The sequence below is a fragment of the Megalobrama amblycephala genome, linkage group LG7 (assembly GCF_018812025.1).
Source record: "Megalobrama amblycephala isolate DHTTF-2021 linkage group LG7, ASM1881202v1, whole genome shotgun sequence".
In the NCBI taxonomy this organism is placed as follows: Eukaryota; Metazoa; Chordata; class Actinopteri; order Cypriniformes; family Xenocyprididae; genus Megalobrama; species Megalobrama amblycephala.
The window spans coordinates 21,769,983-21,790,012 of record NC_063050.1 but is presented as its reverse complement, the minus strand read 5'-3'; the positions used below and the strand labels follow the sequence as shown (position 1 = coordinate 21,790,012).

General features: G+C 36.5%; 1 protein-coding gene across 1 annotated transcript; it reads left to right on the top strand.

Moving 5' to 3' along the window:
• The first annotated feature begins 571 nt into the window (after positions 1–571).
• On the top strand, positions 572–15,723 carry LOC125272025 (mucin-17-like). Its single transcript, XM_048196568.1, has 10 exons — positions 572–2,075; positions 4,805–5,329; positions 6,431–6,955; positions 7,529–8,053; positions 10,084–10,608; positions 11,199–11,584; positions 12,615–12,679; positions 12,817–12,962; positions 13,052–13,135; positions 13,323–15,723. The coding sequence occupies exons 1-10, from the start codon at positions 1,085–1,087 to the stop codon at positions 13,430–13,432; spliced, it is 3,882 nt and encodes a 1,293-aa protein (XP_048052525.1). The 5' UTR covers positions 572–1,084; the 3' UTR covers positions 13,433–15,723.
• Positions 15,724–20,030: the final 4,307 nt, after the last annotated feature.

Sequence of the window (20,030 nt, the reverse complement as noted above, 5' to 3'; positions counted from 1 at the left end):
CAGAACTGGCTTCCACTACAGCTTTATGGACTGCAGTGGCACCTGGAACAACAACAGTTCTAATACATAAAACAGGTTTGACAAAATATTTTATGACAATACACTTCTGTTCAAAAGTTTGTTTGTTTTTTAAATGTTTTTGAAAGAATGGTCTCTTATGGCCTCCAATGCAACATTTGTTCAAAAATACAGCAAAACAGTAATATTGTGAAATACTATTTCAATTTAAAATAACTTTTTTTATTGTAATATATTTTTAAACGCCATTCATTCATTAAAGCTGAATTTTCAGCATCATTTCTCCATTGTCATATGATCCTTAAGAAATCATTCTAATATTCTGATTTACTGCTCAAGAAACTTTTCAGTTACCCTTTATTTTACAGTACATGCACTTACATGTACTTAACAGTGTACTTACCTAAGAAAGTACTGGGTAATATCAGGTGACAACATGGGTTAACATTTCTTATTTTTCCCCCCAGTATTCTCTTGTGAATAGAAAGTTAAAAAAACAAAACAAAAAAACAACAGGATTTATTTGAACTAGATTTTCTTTTTTTTTTTTTTGTAACAATGACTGTATGTTTTTGAATCAGACTTAAAAGTTTAAGTATGTTATTCCATTACCACTAGCGGCAACAAACAGAGTTGAAAAACTGCAACTGCAAGACAGGTCATTAAAATAACTCTTTTTTTTTTTTCCAATGTGACATGCCATATTAAGAAAAAAATGTCTGGACTTCAGGAACTAGTCAAGCCAGTGAGATAATTATGTATTACAGTGAGCTGCAGGAAGAGCAGACAATGTTTTAGATAATATGAAGTTTTGGGTTTGCCGTTTTTGCATATTTTTTTTAAACAGGACAGTTATTCATAAATATATGTGGTGCTGGAAAACAAAAGCGAGATCAAGCAAAGTAATGTTTAAAAAAATCAATGATAAAAGAACATATTTTAACAAACAAAAACCTTCACTTTTAAAGAGTTTATTAAATATTACTACCAATATTGTTACACTAAATGATTTGAATGGTATTATTGTACACTAACCTGATGCTCATTTGATTTACCTATAGAGGTCATGGCAACACTTCAGCCTACACAAGCAGTAGCTACAACAGAGGCAGTCACAACAGAACCATTACCAGCCAAAACATATTCAGTAACACCAAGTGAAACAACAGCATCAGAAACGTCATCACTAACAACAAAAATACCATCTAGTGCTATTTTTACAGCTTCAGAGGCAACTACTTCAATATCAACTTCAGCGACATCAGCAGCTGCACTGGATACAACCACAGCAGGAACTGTTAGAAATGAAACAGAAACAACCAAGACTACTCTAGCTGAGGTTTCATCTACTGGATTACATTCAATGGCAGTAGATACAGTGACGACAACAACAGGCCAATCAGAGTCTGCTACCTCAGCCAAAGCTTCAACATCAGTACCAGAAAAAACCACAATGTTAATGTCAATGAAGCCAGTAACAGTGGATCATACCTCAGAGGTCTTCACCGCTGTCAAAAAAGTGACAGAAGAGCCTACAACACAAGCTGATATGGGTTCATCAGCAGGAAAAACTACATTAAGAGCATCTGGTACAACAGAATCAGCAATTACTCCAACTACAGCAGCACCAATAACAGGGGAATCATCACCTCTAACTGAAGCAGGTGAAGTAAAGACAACAGCGGCAAGAACATCCAGAACTTCAGAATCATCTGCAGAAGCCCCAACATTGTTAGTGTCAACAGCAAGTGCAACTACTCCAGCATCAGCAGAAGTGACATCAGCATTGCCAGCAACTGCATCAGAGACAAACACAGCATCAACTATCAGAAATGAACCAGAAACAATCAAGACTACTACAGAATCGACTGCAGAAGCCCAAACATTGTTAGTGCCAACAGTGGCACAGAGCACAGTCAGTGTAACAGCCATGAGCGCTACAACATCTGAAACTTCAGTAGCTACACGGGAGTCAGTGGCTGCAGTAACATCCAAAGAGTCTAAAACGACTATGATAATGCCAACAACATCAGTTGACATACAGCATATAACCATAGGTAAGACACATAATACTAATACTTTTTCCCAGTACAGCTGTATTGGAGAAAATGGCATCGTGTGCAGTAGGGCTATCAAAAAAAAAATCAAATAAAAATCAAATTTCGAATATTCGTCGATTTTTTTTTTTGTTTTTGTTTCCCAAAGCAAACTATAGTCGCAAGTTCCGTCGTTACCAATAGAGTTCAATGGAACTTACAACCATAGTTGACTAATGATGCTTTCGGGAAACACACCCCAGAGTTAAGCGTGTGTTTTCATCAGCTGGAAATATTGTCAAAAAAAAAAAAAAAAAAAAAAACACCGTCTGGTGTTTTGACCAGTAATATGTAGATGTGTAGAGAGCAGATTGTTTCTGAACGGCAGGTTGCTACTTTGTGTTCATGTAGTACAAACAGTGTTGGGCAGTAACGCGTTACTGTAACGCAGTTACTTTTGACAGTAACTAATACTGTAACGCATTACTTTTTAAATAAGTTAACTCCGTTACCATATGGTGCGTTGTGCGTTACTTTTTTAATTAATTAATTTTGGCTGAAGTGTGTAGCCTACAGCATAACCTGTTTACAGCAGCGACGTATTGTAGGATTGGTGGATGCCAACCACTAAGACGCACTGTGGGCATGTTTCCATTTATTCAAGTATGTGCGGCAGTCATGGCGAGTCAAGGCGAGAGCTAGACGAGTTTCTCAAAGTGGAAATATGCTCATTATTTCACTTTAGTTGAGCATAAAGACAAAAACCTTTTAGTCAAGCGTCTTTCTGGTTCGAATGTCCTATCTACTGCGATAAACAGCAACTCTAATCTGTCAGCACCTCCAGAAACGTAATTCAGTTAAGCCATTAGTTGACTAATCACATTTATATTTAATTTCTTAAATACTGGACAGAATAAACCATAATAATGATCGTAATATAGGCTATAGTGCATGCATAAAGCTTGCCACAAATAACTGGCAAAATTAATGATTATGAATGTGATAAAAACAGCAAGGAGGCATTTTAATTGTTTATTAATAAAGTAATGTTTTCTGAATCAGTGTCGGCTGCGAAGATGAAGTTGACATTGCTGACTCTCATCATCTCCGGATACTGGACGCGCCTAGAGAGAGAATGTACATTTCATTCGGATTAGGCTACATAATCAGAGTGGCCTATTTCTTTTCGTTTTTAGATATTTCAAGCTTTCTATAGGTATATTTCTCTTGTCTGTGAGGCAAGCAACTGCTGAGTTTCGGTTCATTTAGTCTATAAGTCTCGCTCCAGTTCACGCGCCAGTGATCGCGCCTGCGCCTGCCAGGATTATATTGTCTGCTATATTTGCTTCTTATTTATTAAATCCAGGCAATTGGTTGATGAAACATTGATTAAAATAAAGACACAATTTTTACAAAACGAAATTCACTTTAAAGAAAGGCTTTCTTCGAAACAAAATTTAATGAAGTGGTCAAAATCATGTCTGACCCACTCCATGCCTCCCGATATATTGCGCATCTTATGATGCATCTTACTCATGCTGTTCACTTTTCATAATCAAGTAAATTAATTTAAAACATAACATAGGACTATTTAAACATAAATATGAAACTACATTTTCTTTAATGGCTATACCAACACGTATTGTACAGTAGAGAGAAATTTCATAAGCAAGAGCGGATCATGAGTCACGAGTCGGATCAAGAAAAATTTTTTCTTAGACTTATATTTAATATTGGGGGCATTCAAGTTATTTGACATATTTAATTTTTTTTTAAGTAACGCAATAGTTACTTTCCCTGGTAATTAGTTACTTTTCTAATGATGTAACTCAGTTACTAACTCCGTTACTATTTGTGAGAAGTAACTAGTAACTATAACTAATTACTTTTTTAAAGTAACGTGCCCAACACTGAGTACAAACATAACGCTGTCTGTTGAAGCGTGTTTTCTCAGGTTACTGATGTGCTTACAAAGTTTTTATGCACTTTTTTGTTACCTTCAGGCACATTAATGACATTTTATTCAATGTCAATTTATTCCATTTCATTTCAATAAAAGATGTGATTCTTGATTTGGTGTACATTTGCTTATTGCGTTCGCTTGTGGGCAGAGCAGACAGTACTTTTTTCCTCAACATCAAGTATTGCCTTTAGAATTCAAATATAATTCGAATTTTTCAAATATTTCAGAAAGAATTTTGAATTTAGCTTTTCAGCGATTTTGACAGCCCTTGTGGGCAGTATTCCAACATGTTGTGCTTTGGGCAACCTGAGTTCAAGTCTAGGCTCATGTACCTTTCCAGATCTCACCATCCCCCCCAACTGCTTCTAGCCCTCTCTCCGACTATTAACTATTACATTAAAGACAAAAATGCCAATCAATCAATCAATCAATCAATCAATAAAAGTTCAACCAGTTGTAATTCTCAGAGCAATAAACTATTTGTATCAATAGTTAATAAGACAGTTACAGAAATGTAAAAAATACAATAAATAATATGCTACATACGAGACATAAAAGCATTAAAAGCCATATAAATAGATAGTGAGTCATTGACATTTCAGAAAGAAAATGTATAATATGGTACCATATTTATATTTTGGCATACATGATGACAATGTGTGACTTACATAATATAGACCACTAATGAAAATACTTATTTTTGCTTTGTACTACTTAATACCAAAATCCAAAGTCACTGTAATAAAAATAACATCAGACTAGAGTAACTTCATTTTTTTCTCCACAGACATTGTCAGAACAGTACAAACAACAACAACAACAAAGGAACCAGCAACAGAGACGACAGTGACAACTGGTTCAACAACGGTGACAATTGGTTCACCGATAACAGAGGAATCATCACCTCTAACTGAAGCAGGTGAAGTAAAGACAACAGCGGCAAGAACATCCAGAACTTCAGAATCATCTGCAGAAGCCCCAACATTGTTAGTGTCAACAGCAAGTGCAACTACTCCAGCATCAGCAGAAGTGACATCAGCATTGCCAGCAACTGCATCAGAGACAAACACAGCATCAACTATCAGAAATGAACCAGAAACAATCAAGACTACTACAGAATCGACTGCAGAAGCCCAAACATTGTTAGTGCCAACAGTGGCACAGAGCACAGTCAGTGTAACAGCCATGAGCGCTACAACATCTGAAACTTCAGTAGCTACAGGGGAGTCAGTGGCTGCAGTAACATCCAAAGAGTCTAAAACTACTATGATAATGCCAACAACATCAGTTGACTTGCAGCATATAACCACAGGTAAGACACATAATACTAATACATTTTTTCCCCAGTACAGCTATATTGGAGAAAATGACCTCATGAGCAGTAGGGCTGTCAAATTTATTTATTTTTTTTAAATCGAATTTCGAATATTCATCGATTTTTATTTTATTTTTATTTTTTTTAAAGGCACATTCGAATGTAAAACCCGCACATTCGAATTTTTGCTGTGTCAAGAGAAGCGCAAGCCATGATGACGTAACTGATGCGGCTTGTTTATTGTTCGGTTATCCAGCACAGCGCGGTGCGGGGTGCATTAATGTGATAAATATAATGGAGGAGTCAAATAGTAAGCGCGCTGATGTTGTAAAATAACCGGACGCAAGAAAATAAGACCGCGCTGTCTGCCATGGGCAACCAGTTCGACGGCGTATGCATTCAGACACTAAGCAGTGCTGAAGAAGGCATCAGGCCTTTGGAGCATGAGATGGATATATGAACGAGAAGCTACGCTACCCGCTGACGAAAACCCTCTCGGTGGCAAAAACCATGCGGTATGTTTCCACATATTGCGCAGCTGGCAAAAACATACTTGACCATATCTGGCACATTGGTCAGGGGTGTGTTTCCCAAAGCAAACTATAGTCGCAAGTTCCGTCGTTACCAATAGAGTTCAATGGAACTTACGACCATGCTCCACTGCTTCTTGCCCTCTCTCCGACTATTAACTATTACATTAAAGACAAAAATGCCAATCAATCAATCAATCAATCAATCAATAAAAGTTCAACCAGTTGTAATTCTCAGAGCAATTAACTATTTGTATCAATAGTTAATAAGACAGTTACAGAAATGTAAGAAATACAATAAATAATATGCTACATACGAGACATAAAAGCATTATATAGTTTAAAAGCCATATAAATAGATAGTGAGTCATTGACATTTCAGAAAGAAAATGTATAATATGGTACCATATTTATATTTTGGCATACATGATGACAATGTGTGACTTACATAATATAGACCACTAGCGAAAATACTTCTTTTTGCTTTGTACTACTTAATACCAAAACCCAAAGCCATTGTAATAAAAATAACATCAGACTAGACTAACTTCATTTTTTTTCTCCACAGACACTGTCAGAACAGTACAAACAACAACAACAACAAAGGAACCAGCAACAGAGACGACAGTGACAATTGGTTCAACAACGGTGACAATTGGTTCAACGATAACAGAGGAATCATCACCTCTAACTGAAGCAGGTGAAGTAAAGACAACAGCGGCAAGAACATCCAGAACTTCAGAATCATCTGCAGAAGCCCCAACATTGTTAGTGTCAACAGCAAGTGCAACTACTCCAGCATCAGCAGAAGTGACATCAGCATTGCCAGCAACTGCATCAGAGACAAACACAGCATCAACTATCAGAAATGAACCAGAAACAATCAAGGCTACTACAGAATCGACTGCAGAAGCCCAAACATTGTTAGTGCCAACAGTGGCACAGAGCACAGTCAGTGTAACAGCCATGAGCGCTACAACATCTGAAACTTCAGTAGCTACACGGGAGTCAGTGGCTGCAGTAACATCCAAAGAGTCTAAAACTACTATGATAATGCCAACAACATCAGTTGACATACAGCATATAACCACAGGTAAGACACATAATACTAATACTTTTTCCCAGTGCAGCTGTATTGGAGAAAATGGCCTCATGGGCAGTGTTCCAACATGTTGTGCTTTGGGCAACCTGAGTTTAAGTCTAGGCTCATGTACCTTTCCGGATCTCACCATCCCCCTCAACTGCTTCTTGCCCTCTCTCCGACTATTAACTATTACATTAAAACCAAAAATGCCAATCAATCAATCAATAAAAGTTCAACCAGTTGTAATTCTCAGAGCAATTAACTATTTGTATCAATAGTTAATAAGACAGTTATAGAAATGTAAAAAATACAATAAATAATATGCTACATACGAGACATAAAAGCATTATATAGTTTAAAAGCCATATAAATAGATAGTGAGTCATTGACATTTCAGAAAGAAAATGTATAATATGGTACCATATTTATATTTTGGCATACATGATGACAATGTGTGACTTACATAATATAGACCACTAGCGAAAATACTTATTTTTGCTTTGTACTACTTAATACCAAAATCCAAAGTCACTGTAATAAAAATAACATCAGACTAGAGTAACTTCATTTTTTTCTCCACAGACATTGTCAGAACAGTACAAACAACAACAACAACAAAGGAACCAGCAACAGAGACGACAGTGACAATTGGTTCAACAACGGTGACAATTGGTTCACCGATAACAGAGGAATCATCACCTCTAACTGAAGCAGGTGAAGTAAAGACAACAGCGGCAAGAACATCCAGAACTTCAGAATCATCTGCAGAAGCCCCAACATTGTTAGTGTCAACAGCAAGTGCAACTACTCCAGCATCAGCAGAAGTGACATCAGCATTGGCAGCAACTGCATCAGAGACAAACACAGCATCAACTATCAGAAATGAACCAGAAACAATCAAGACTACTACAGAATCGACTGCAGAAGCCCAAACATTGTTAGTGCCAACAGTGGCACAGAGCACAGTCAGTGTAACAGCCATGAGCGCTACAACATCTGAAACTTCAGTAGCTACAGGGGAGTCAGTGGCTGCAGTAACATCCAAAGAGTCTAAAACTACTATGATAATGCCAACAACATCAGTTGACTTGCAGCATATAACCACAGGTAAGACACATAATACTAATACATTTTATCCCCAGTACAGCTGTATTGGAGAAAATGGCCTCGTGTGCAGTAGGGCTATGTAAAAAAAAAAAAATCGAATTTAGAATATTCGTCGCTTTTTTTTTTTAAAGGCACATTCGAATGTAAAACCCGCGCATTCGAATTTTTGCTGTGTCAAGAGGAGCGCAAGCCATGATGACGTAACTGATGCGGCTTGTTTATTGTTCGGTTATCCAGCACAGCGCGGTGCGGGGTGCATTAATGTGATAAATATCATGGAGGAGTCAAATAGTAAGCGCGCTGATGTTGTAAAATAACCGGACGCAAGAAAATAAGACCGCGCTGTCTGCCATGGGCAACCAGTTCGACGGCGTATGCATTCAGACACTAAGCAGTGCTGAAGAAGGCATCAGGCCTTTGGAGCATGAGATGGATATATGAACGAGAAGCTACGCTACCCGCTGACGAAAACCCTCTCGGTGGCAAAAAACATGTGGTATGTTTCCACATATTGCGCAGCTGGCAAAAACATACTTGACCATATCTGGCACATTGGTCAGGGGTGTGTTTCCCAAAGCAAACTATGGTCGCAAGTTCCGTCGTTACCAATAGAGTTCAATGGAACTTACAACCATAGTTGACTAACGATGCTTTCGGGAAACACACCCCTCCTCCATGAAATACGTGTTAACGTTAACACATAAACCCACACATATTTTGAAGACGTTGCACTTGAACTAAACGAATAAATGTCATATTCCTTCGTTAATCTGATAGTTTTGAAAGCCTTCCACCGTTACCACGGAAACCACTTTGCGTTCGTGCGCATGGAAAAGTATTGAAGATATACTGATAATTTATAACTGATGTTATTTAATGATACTATAGACTACACTTTGTATATTACACTGAATTTATCAAAAAAAAAAAGAGGTGCACGAATGCAGAATGTGCCATTGCTGTTCTCGCATTTACGAGCCTTTGACCAGCAGATGTCGCTAGCGTGCCACACCCTTCTGCTCCGCTGCTCTGCGCATGCGTAGAAGTTTCTCATCATTATGAGAAAGTTTCTCGTTATTATGAGAAACTAAGTCATAATTACGAGAAAGTTTCTCATTATTATGAGATGTTAAGTCATAATTACGAGAAAGTTTCTCATTATTATGAGATGTTAAGTCATTATTACGAGAAAATAAGTCATAATTACGAGAAATTTTCTCATTATTCTGACATACTAAGTCATTATTACGAGAAAGTTTCTCGTTATTATGAGAAACTAAGTCATTATTATGAGAAACTTTCTCAATATAATGAGATGCTAAGTCATAATTACGAGAAAGTTTCTCATTATTATGACTTACAGAATTATATTTTTTTACTCAACTGTGGCGGAAACGAGCTTCCATAAGTATTGCCTTTAGAATTAGAATATAATTTGAATTTTGCAAATATTTCAGAAAGAATTTCGAATTGAGCTTTTCAGCCATTTTGACAGCCCTTGTGGGCAGTATTCCAACATGTTGTGCTTTGGGCAACCTGAGTTCAAGTCTAGGCTCATGTACCTTTCCAGATCTCACCATCCCCCCCAACTGCTTCTAGCCCTCTCTCCGACTATTAACTATTACATTAAAGCCAAAAATGCCAATCAATCAATCAATCAATCAATAAAAGTTCAACCAGTTGTAATTCTCAGAGCAATTAACTATTTGTATCAATAGTTAATAAGACAGTTACAGAAATGTAAAAAATACAATAAATAATATGCTACATACGAGACATAAAAGCATTATATAGTTTAAAAGCCATATAAATAGATAGTGAGTCATTGACATTTCAGAAAGAAAATGTATAATATGGTACCATATTTATATTTTGGCATACATGATGACAATGTGTGACTTACATAATATAGACCACTAATGAAAATACTTCTTTATGCTTTGTACTACTTAATACCAAAATCCAAAGTCACTGTAATACCATAAAAATACAACATCAGACTAGACTAACTTCGTATTTTTTCTCCACAGACATTGTCAGAACAGTACAAACAACAACAACAACAAAGGAACCAGCAACAGAGACGACAGTGACAATTGGTTCAACAACGGTGACAATTGGTTCAACGATAACAGAGGAATCATCACCTCTAACTGAAGCAGGTGAAGTAAAGACAACAGCGGCAAGAACATCCAGAACTTCAGAATCATCTGCAGAAGCCCCAACATTGTTAGTGTCAACAGCAAGTGCAACTACTCCAGCATCAGCAGAAGTGACATCAGCATTGCCAGCAACTGCATCAGAGACAAACACAGCATCAACTATCAGAAATGAACCAGAAACAATCAAGACTACTACAGAATCGACTGCAGAAGCCCAAACATTGTTAGTGCCAACAGTGGCACAGAGCACAGTCAGTGTAACAGCCATGAGCGCTACAACATCTGAAACTTCAGTAGCTACAGGGGAGTCAGTGGCTGCAGTAACATCCAAAGAGTCTAAAACTACTATGATAATGCCAACAACATCAGTTGACATACAGCATATAACCACAGGTAAAACACATAATACTAATACATTTTTTTCCAGTACAGCTGTATTGGAGAAAATGGCCTCATGGGCAGTGTTCCAACATGTTGTGCTTTGGGCAACCTGAGTTCAAGTCTAGGCTCATGTACCTTTCCAGATCTCACCATCCCCCTCAACTGCTTCTTGCCCTCTCTCCAACTGCACTATTAAATTATAAACAAAAATGACAATAAATAAATAAATCTTTTTAAAAAAGTTCAACCAGTTGTAGTTCCCAGAGCAATTAACTATTTGTATCAATAGTTAATAAGACAGTTACAGAAATGTAAAAAAATACAATAAATAATATGCTACATACGAGCCATAAAAGCATCATATAGTTTAAAAGCCATATAAATAGATAGTGAGTCATTGAAACTTCAGAAAGAAAATTTATAATATGGTACCATATATATATTTTGGCATACATGATGACAATGTGTGACTTACATAATATAGACCACTAGTGAAAATGCCTCTTTTTGCTTTGTACTACTTAATGCCAAAATCCAAAGTCACTGTAATACCATAAAAATACAACATCAGACTAGACTAACTTCGTATTTTTTCTCCACAGACACTGTCAGAACAGTACAAACAACAACAACAACAACACAGGAACCAGCAACAGAGACAACAGTGACAATCGGTTCAACTACAGAAGCCATCATGAAAAAGGGGTCATCAGAGGTCTTCACTACTGTCAAAAAAGTGACAGAAGAGCCTACAACACAAGCTGATATTGGTTCTTCATCAGCAGGACAAACTACATTAATAGCATTTGGTACAGAATCAACAATTACTCCAACTACAGCAGCACCAATAACCTCAAATACTGATCCTCCTACCCTTAATGAGGGAACCACAATGTTAAAATTCAGTCTAAATGAAACTTTCCAAGAAACATATAGGAACAGATCATCCCCTGCTTTCCTTACATTGGCAACCAGAGTGGTATCTGTGGTAAGTATAACTTGTTTCAGACATCCAATTAAGAATATCAATGCTTACTTATAAGATGGCATTTGTTAAAATAGATTGTTGATGTAAAGCTTTTTATCATTCATAGTTCTTAAGACTAGTGCACACTACTACACAAGTTTACATTTAAGTCTGCAACTAAGAGCCCAAGATCATTGCCGTAACCATCACTCGCAATAAATTTCAAGCTGGTTTGAAATCAAGTTTACTAGTCAGTTAGATGAGACCACAGGGGAGCACTCAAAATATATTTGTTAAATGAACAATTAAATTGAGAATTTAATTAATCAAAATTATTCAACCCCCTTAACCTGCAAGACATTTTGCTGCTGAGAACAAAATTTTATGAAAACAGTTCATAAAAGCATGAGTAAAGTATTATACAAAGTTTATTAATACACATTTGAGTGATTCCGAGAATGTGAAGTTAAAAAATCAAACTGGCTCTTAATGATACATGTACCCCCCCAAAAGTCAAATTTTGCGCAGAATCATTTATTCTTTATAACCTCCAATAAACACTGCCTGTAAGTGCTTAGAAGCTTCTGTCACCTACTGCAATCTAGAAATCTTGACTGTATGAAGGACATCATGAATGAATCGAAGTCAAATTTGAATCGAATTCGAAGTATCAAGCCATTTTGGCAAAGATGTTGAAGCCTTCGGTGCAGAGACTGAAGATTGATGGTCAATGGCCTTTTTTATACATCCAAATCTACTTAAGCTTGGTTCAGGGATCAGTCGTAGAATGTTCTTGAGTGGCCTATACAGTCTTCAGATTGAAATTGAAAATATTTGGTGGAATTTGTAGAAAGCAGTGGTAAAATGGAAACCAAAGACTATCAATGATCTGGAAGCTTTTTCAAGTGAGGAATGGGCCAAGATTGCAGTATATATCCTTATTTTAATTTTATAGCAATGTGTTATGTTTTTAATATAAAAAATGGGAAAAGATAAATCCCATACTGTACTTTATTTATAATAAAATTACAGTATTTTTCATTGCATGCAGGTAAACTTAATTTACACGGCAAGCAATCTCCAAGGATTCAGGCGAAGCAGAGTCGAATCCTTCACGTAAGCATGACACTGTGGTCTTTCACATTCATCATAAAGATGTCCAGGATGATTATAATAATGGGAGCACATTGTTATAGGACATTGTGGGTTATAATGATTCTGTGTGTGTGTGTGTGTGTGTGTGTGTGTTACAGGAATGGCTCCATTAAAGTTGAAATGACTCTCATCTTTGAAAATTCTTCTATTGTTCCAAGCTCAGTTGAGGTAGAAGCTATTCTTAATAGAAACACTATGAATGGCACCATACCTCTGAACATCATACTGGATACTATCAGGGCAGGTGAGTGTGTGAAGTACAATACACAAATTAGCATGATGACAAAACCTTTAAAATTAAGTTTAATGCACTCTGTTCGTTGTATATTACAGGGGAAATAGTTACTTCTACACCTGCGCCTGTCACAATTGGACCCATACAAACTACTACCATGAAATCCACAGCAAGTACAAACGGTATTGAATACTATGTTTCACTCTCAAATAGTATTTCATTTAATACTTTTAAATACATAATATACACTATTTAGAATATACTAAGTGTGAAGTGTATTGATGACCCCTGAAAACTGATTGCCATATTCTTATATACATATATATATATAAACATGTTTATTTATTTCTGTACTTCTTACCTTTTCAGAGAACACAAACTCCACCTCTGGTGCCTTTTCATGGATGGTTTGCTGTTCACTAATGGCTATATCTCCATCCATCACTGTTTTATTAGTTCAAACTGTGATGTTTTTGTAATTATTTAGTGCACTAGTAAAGTTCAAACACTATAGAAAGATACCATGTTTAACCTCCTAAGACCCAAGCTTTGGTTTGGCTTGCATTTTAGGTTTTTTCTTGCTATTTGGGGTTAGGAGGAACCAGTAAATATAATAACCAGATATTATCTTTGAACATGAAGCTCTTTTTGAAAAAAAATATGTCCACATATGTGGACGCTCAGTCTGTATACACAGAAAACAATCAAGACACCATTGTGTAACAAAGTGCAAATCTCTTTTATTTACAGCCTGAGCGCTGTAGTGAACATTTTTCATTGTTACTGTTGCATTTATAATTAAAAGTCAAGCACAAACAAAGCTACCCACTCCTAGCTAGTGCTGTAGCATTGGAGCAGTATGCAATCAGTTTTATTAAATCTTTATCAATATACTGGTTTACACAGTCCAATGTGGTCCAGCCTTTTCTGTCCTGCTCAGTTTCCTTGTCAGGCTCAAACTGGGCTAGGTTTGGGGTCATTTGAGCAGCCCTCCAGCGCACTCCTCGTCTTTGCTTAGGTTGTCCTTGAAAGCTTGGTCCTGGTGTTGGCTCTTCAGGGTCAGCGTTTGAGCCATTAGACTCAACCTGATGAGTCCGACGTCTGGGATTGCTGCTATGGCAATGCTACGGTCTGAACAATAACTTATAAGTTTCACCACGGAGACGTCTATGTTCCTGGCTGGCCTCAGTGGACTGTGGAGTGGGGTCTTCATCCCCACCACTCACCTCCTCACTGCTGCTTGGCTCCTGTTGTCAGATGTCAGACCCCTGAGTCTCAAAGTCCTCTACCTCTGAGTTGTCCCCAGCAATTGACTGAGTACTAATTCAAGTGCCTTTGACAGAAGAATACGTTCTGGAAATGATATCATGAGAAAAATAAAATAAAATCAATGTAAAGTTATTTATCACACATGCAATGTAAATTTATACTGTTGTAAACTGATGTTTTCTAACAAATTCTTCCCAAACTACATTTTCACAGTTACATTTTTTGCTAATATTTTTACATTTTCAACTACGCTAAGTCCCATTGTCCACATATGTGGACCTCAAGTTTAGCAGCATAGTAAATCTTTACTGTTGCAAAAATTGGTCAAATTTGCATCCCATATTATTCATACAACACTATTATGCATAACTTAACAAGAATCAACAATTACATTTTATTAGATTTTTTACCTTGTGGACGCTTTGGTCTGGTGTGGCTTCCCGACTTTTCAGATGTTTTCTCCGCCATCTTGAAATTTCTACGTAAAGTGTTTTTCTCTTCTGACACCACTAGATGGCAGTGCAAGTGTCCACGTTTGTGTACAACAGGTTCCAGTTACACAGAATTAGTATTATTCCAGTTACAGAGAATATAGTATTAAGTATTATGGTGCACACAACCAAAAATGTGATGTCCATGTAAGTGGACGCTAGGTCGTAGGAGGTTAATATAATATTTATGCTGATTTGATTAGTGAAAATAGTCAAATGTAGAAATTATTGAATTAAAATTAAGCAATATATTGTTTACAGCATTTATTAATGTTGGCGATCTGCCTTTATTGGCACCGAATGCCAATTACACTGAATCGTTCTTTTTCATAGTCATGTCACCGTATGAACAAGCCCAACATAGAAGCTCCACTGCTGTATGCATTCTGTGTTTTTGCATTGCATGTTTTTCAATTTTAAAAAAATCTTTCCGTTTTTATAAAAAAAAATTTAGTGAAGTTATTTTGGTAGTCAATTTTTTTTTTTAAAGGTTTAAAGGGGTTCCAAGTCTGGGTGATTGAACAGCTCTGGTTAGAACATCACTTTTATTACGCATTGCACTTTTAACAAATGAAACCTTATTGTAAAGTGTTACCATATTAGCTATAAAAAAAAAAAAGTAATTAGTTATGGTCAGTCCTTCATCCGAGAAGGAGTCATCAGGGATTTGTGCAATTCAATAGTTTGTCATATAAAACATTTATTTGTTGGTTTGGAAAATAAGATGCTTCACTTTATTCTTTTTGAATACTTATGTTTTGTTAACATTATTTGGTTGATATTTCATATATTTTGAGTACTGAATCTGTGTTTTCTTTGTTAGTAAAGTTAAGGCATTCTGACATCTATCTTGTTTTGTCTTCTGTTTTTGTGTATTTTATCTTTGGACAACCGATCAGTATACTGTATTAGGCCTTGTGCTATACAGCAGTAATTAAAATAGGGGAGATTTAAGTCTTTGTATTCAGATTTAAGTCTTTGTGTATAAATAAAACATGACATTTACTGTCCTGTAAGTCTTTTTGTTATACAATATTGTGGGTGATCTGATGTTTTCTAAAAGTAATTTAGAAGATATGAGAACAGGCTGGATCCCAGCTTATGTCGGCACAAGTCAAAATTCTAGAGTATTTATACTTTGAAGTATAATTGAAGCATTGATGTCACAAAACAGGAACAGGATTCTGCCTTCATTTTATTAAACATATAAGTACTTCATAAAACATAATACATATAATTTATCAGAACATTTTTTCATTTCTATTACTCAACCCACTGAGTTCACAGACAAGGCTTAAGCTAGTTCTAGACTAAAATGCATGTTTGAGCATGTTTTTACTAAAAGCAACTTGGACTGACATATCTTAAAATATGTCACTGCCATTGTTTTGTTTCAAGATGCACACCAGTAATATTTTTTTCTAGTGTATATTTATAAAAGCTACTTAAATGCCCCAATTGAAGGTCCAATCCTGGCTTAGGCTAAGCCCTGTCTGTGATACCGAGCCAAAGATTAAATACATAGATTGCACATGTGTACCTTTGTTACCAGAAAAAGAAAAAGAAAAGCATCTAGCTTCAGCATCTAACTAATACATTTATATTTTATTGAAAAAAAGAAAAACAATCTCAGTTCTGAGTCATATTATAATACCTTTAAATATAAAATTCATTTGTATGGTATAGAGAAATGTTTAGATTTATCAGAACATTTTTTTCATTTCTATTACTCAAAGATTAAATGCATAGATTGCATGTGTACCTTGGTTACAAAAATAGATCTTCGGCAAAAACATTGGCAGTTGTGCCATTTCTGTGGCATAGAGAAATGTTCAGATTTGGTTTCAATGAACTGATGCTCATTATTTCTCCAGCTCAGTGTACAGAGGAACAATGTGCTTTTTGTAAAGCACAGACCAAAAAATGTAAACTCACACATACCTTATGTATCACCATAATAATAATAATTCATCAATAATTATTGATTCATTTAAGCCAGTAAACAAAGCCTTTGGAAACAGCTTAAAATTCATTTCATACACCACAAAGCATCTTGAAACATCTGCGGACTTCCAAAGCTTCATCATCTATTCATTCAGTTTGCTTTTGCTGACTGTAAACACAACAGCCCACACTACTACTCCTTTCATTCTCATGTTACTTATATTTCTCTAAGGGTTGACATATTCTGTATAGATGTTTTAAATGATTTATTTATTATTTGTCATTGAATATTATTAGAGCTGCTAAACCCACACACTTTTAGAGAAATTATGTATAATTATTACATGAAAACATATGTATAAATGTATACTGACCACTGACTCCTGAGGAATCAATAGTTTTTGGATCAATTGATAATTTGACTGTTCCATTTCTAACGGCCTCAGCAAGAGCCTTTGTCAGTGCTGACGTGGAAGGAAGATTATTGGCATTTTTGTTAAATCCACGTAGAGCATCTACATCAGTAGAGCCACTCCTAAAAGCAGTAGCCCCTCACTGCAGAACACAAGAGATCCAGGGGGCGGAGATGGTTTGAGGGATATGTAAAGTGGGAGGAGTTGGATCTAGATCCGCCCTCTGGATCTCTGTTCTGCAGTGAAGAGCATCTCATATTAATAAATATCCTGACGCATATGAGCTTTATAATGGCAGTGATAGGGGTCAATGAGTATGAGCTGAAAGTGCTTCCGTCCAGTGGTGTAGTCTATGTGATACGCAGGTATACACCGTATACCCACTAGGAAAGGTCAAGGATTTCCGTATACCTACTTAAAAAAGCGCAAGTATAACCATCCAATAAATCACAATAAGATTTGTAGTTTGTTGATTTTGACATGAAACAAAGTCTCATATTTCAAATTCTGCCTATTTTACTTTGGAAAAAAACAAATACCATTTTGGCGCTCTTTAATGTGGCGTGACAGATCACTGTAGTTTAAAGGATTAGTTCACTTTTAAATAAACTTTTGCTGATAATTTACTCACCCCCATGTCATCCAAGATGTCCATGTCTTTCTTTCTTCAGTCGAAAAGAAATTAAGGTTTTTGATGTAAACATTCTAGGATTTTTCTACATATCATTCATTTCAATGGGCACCAAACGGTTGAAGGTCCAAATGGCAGCTTCAGTGCAGCTTCAAAGGGCTTTAAATGACACCAGACGATACCAGATGATGAATAAGGGTCTTATCTAGCGAAACGATCAGTCATTTTTTTTTAAAAATTAAAAAGTTTAAGTTTTATAAGCACAAATGCTGGCTTTGCTCTTTTCTCCGATGCGCGTTCGTGACGTCACGTAATACGCAATTACGTTGAAATGGTCACGGTTGACGTAGGCGTAGCAACCACAGTTTCATTCGCTCAGGATTGTGTATAGGAAATCTTTGAAAAGTCACAAATTTCTGTCCTGACAAAAATTTTCTTTTAGGCTTTCTAATATTAAAACACCCAGGATACACACACCTTTCAAGCATGAGTTTAAAATATTCTAACTGACGGCGGTGAGTGAGTTTTTTTTAAGGCGACCCTTATTTTAGAACGTTTGCCCTTATTGTTTCCATGGTGACGCGTGCGCGGCGTGACGTCAGAATCGTATTCTCGATAGACCTTATGTAGCCCCGCCCCTTTTCAGCGTTGCGCTCGTTGTCTTTTGACTTCCGGTTTGTATTTCCACAGCGATATTACATTTATGAATGAACTGCTCGTTTTAAACTCTTCCCGATCTACTGACATTTGTTAAGACATCTGCTTTAAACACAACAATACTCATGATAACTTTCATTAACTCTACAACAAGTAAATCCACTTAACCAACTAATTATTCTTTGACAGCGATGCCATAGAAATGTACAGAGCTACCGCAAAACGGAAGTTCAAAGACAATTTTATAAAGATGGCGGCGCGCTTGTTTCTCTGGTAAATAAGGTCTATAGAGAATACGAATCTGACGTCACGCCGCATTGAGTTCTGGGTAACTTCTTTGTTTATTCGCCATCTTGACAGGATCGCGCAGCCTTTCTGTTATTGAGTTTAGTGCAGTAATTTGTTTTCTGTCATGATTGTGAAAACTGTCACCATTGTATGTCATTAATGCTGCATCGATAATTGTGATAGTAACTCAGAACATCATAAACAACGACTGAGATGGAGTGCAGTTGAATAAAATCCTAAAGTACTGTACTTTGAATTCAGACTTAAATACAGAGTAAATGTATAAATATGAATGTATATATTTTCACAGTTAACATAAATTTAACATAATTTAACATAAAAAGCAAACAAGGTTAACTAGTTGCGAATGATATAAAACTAACATTACATAGTTTAACCATACATATTTTGGTCCAGTGTTCCGTCGTCGCGGGCAGTGAAGCATGTCAAAACCCAATGAAAGTCATAAACTTTAAAATGCACACATAAACGTCAACTGTCAGCTGTCTGTCACACAGCCGATAGCCATGTAACGACACTCGGCTCATTGTTGCCAAGTCTGGGATTAGGATACTTTTACACTTGTGCTGTGATTACACTACTTTTGGGATGGCTTTGTTGCGCAGACCTGGCAACCCTCCACTCCAAAACCCCACCCCTTTCATGCACTTCGAAGTGCGCGGACCCTGAATTGGGACACAGCTACTGACTCGATACTTCCGCCTACGTCAACCGTGACCTTTTCAACGTAATTGCGTATTACGTGACGTCACGAATGCGCATCGGAGAAAAGAGCAAGGCCAGCATTTGTGCTTATAAAACTTAAACTTTTTTTTTTTTTTTTTTTTTTTTTTAAATGACCAATCGTTTTGCTAGATAAGACCCTTATTCATTGTCTGGTATCGTCTGGTGTCGTTTAAAGCCCTTTGAAGCTGCACTGAAGCTGCCATTTGGACCTTCAACCGTTTGGTGCCCATTGAAATGAATGATATTGTAGAAAAATCCTAGAATGTTTACATCAAAAACCTTAATTTCTTTTCGACTGAAGAAAGAAAGACATGGACATCTTGGATGACATGGGGGTGAGTAAATTATCAGCAAAAGTTTATTTGAGCCTATTTTCAACAAAAGTGGAGTGTTCCTTTTATACCAGTTACAGTGCGAAGTAAACATTAATGAACATCTCAAGGTATGTTAAAAGATACAGTACAACTTGATGAAATCCATATCATGTCTTGTGTAATCGCTTAATCAGTGTTTCAACCGTGGAAAGACGTTAATAACAGCTTGTAAACAAACAAACGTATCGTCACATTTACCCCAGAACAAACATATTCAGTGACCAAAAACTCGTTAGTCAGCTAGAAAAATGAACTCTAGAGAG

Bases quoted from the DNA above. Each gene is read 5' to 3' on its own strand.
- LOC125272025 (XM_048196568.1), top strand. From the start codon at position 1,085: ATGGCAACACTTCAGCCTACACAAGCAGTAGCTACAACAGAGGCAGTC. The intron at 8,054-10,083 runs GTAAGACACATA...TTTTCTCCACAG, and splicing joins CTTGCAGCATATAACCACAG to ACATTGTCAGAACAGTACAA. The intron at 13,136-13,322 runs GTATTGAATACT...TTACCTTTTCAG, and splicing joins ATCCACAGCAAGTACAAACG to AGAACACAAACTCCACCTCT.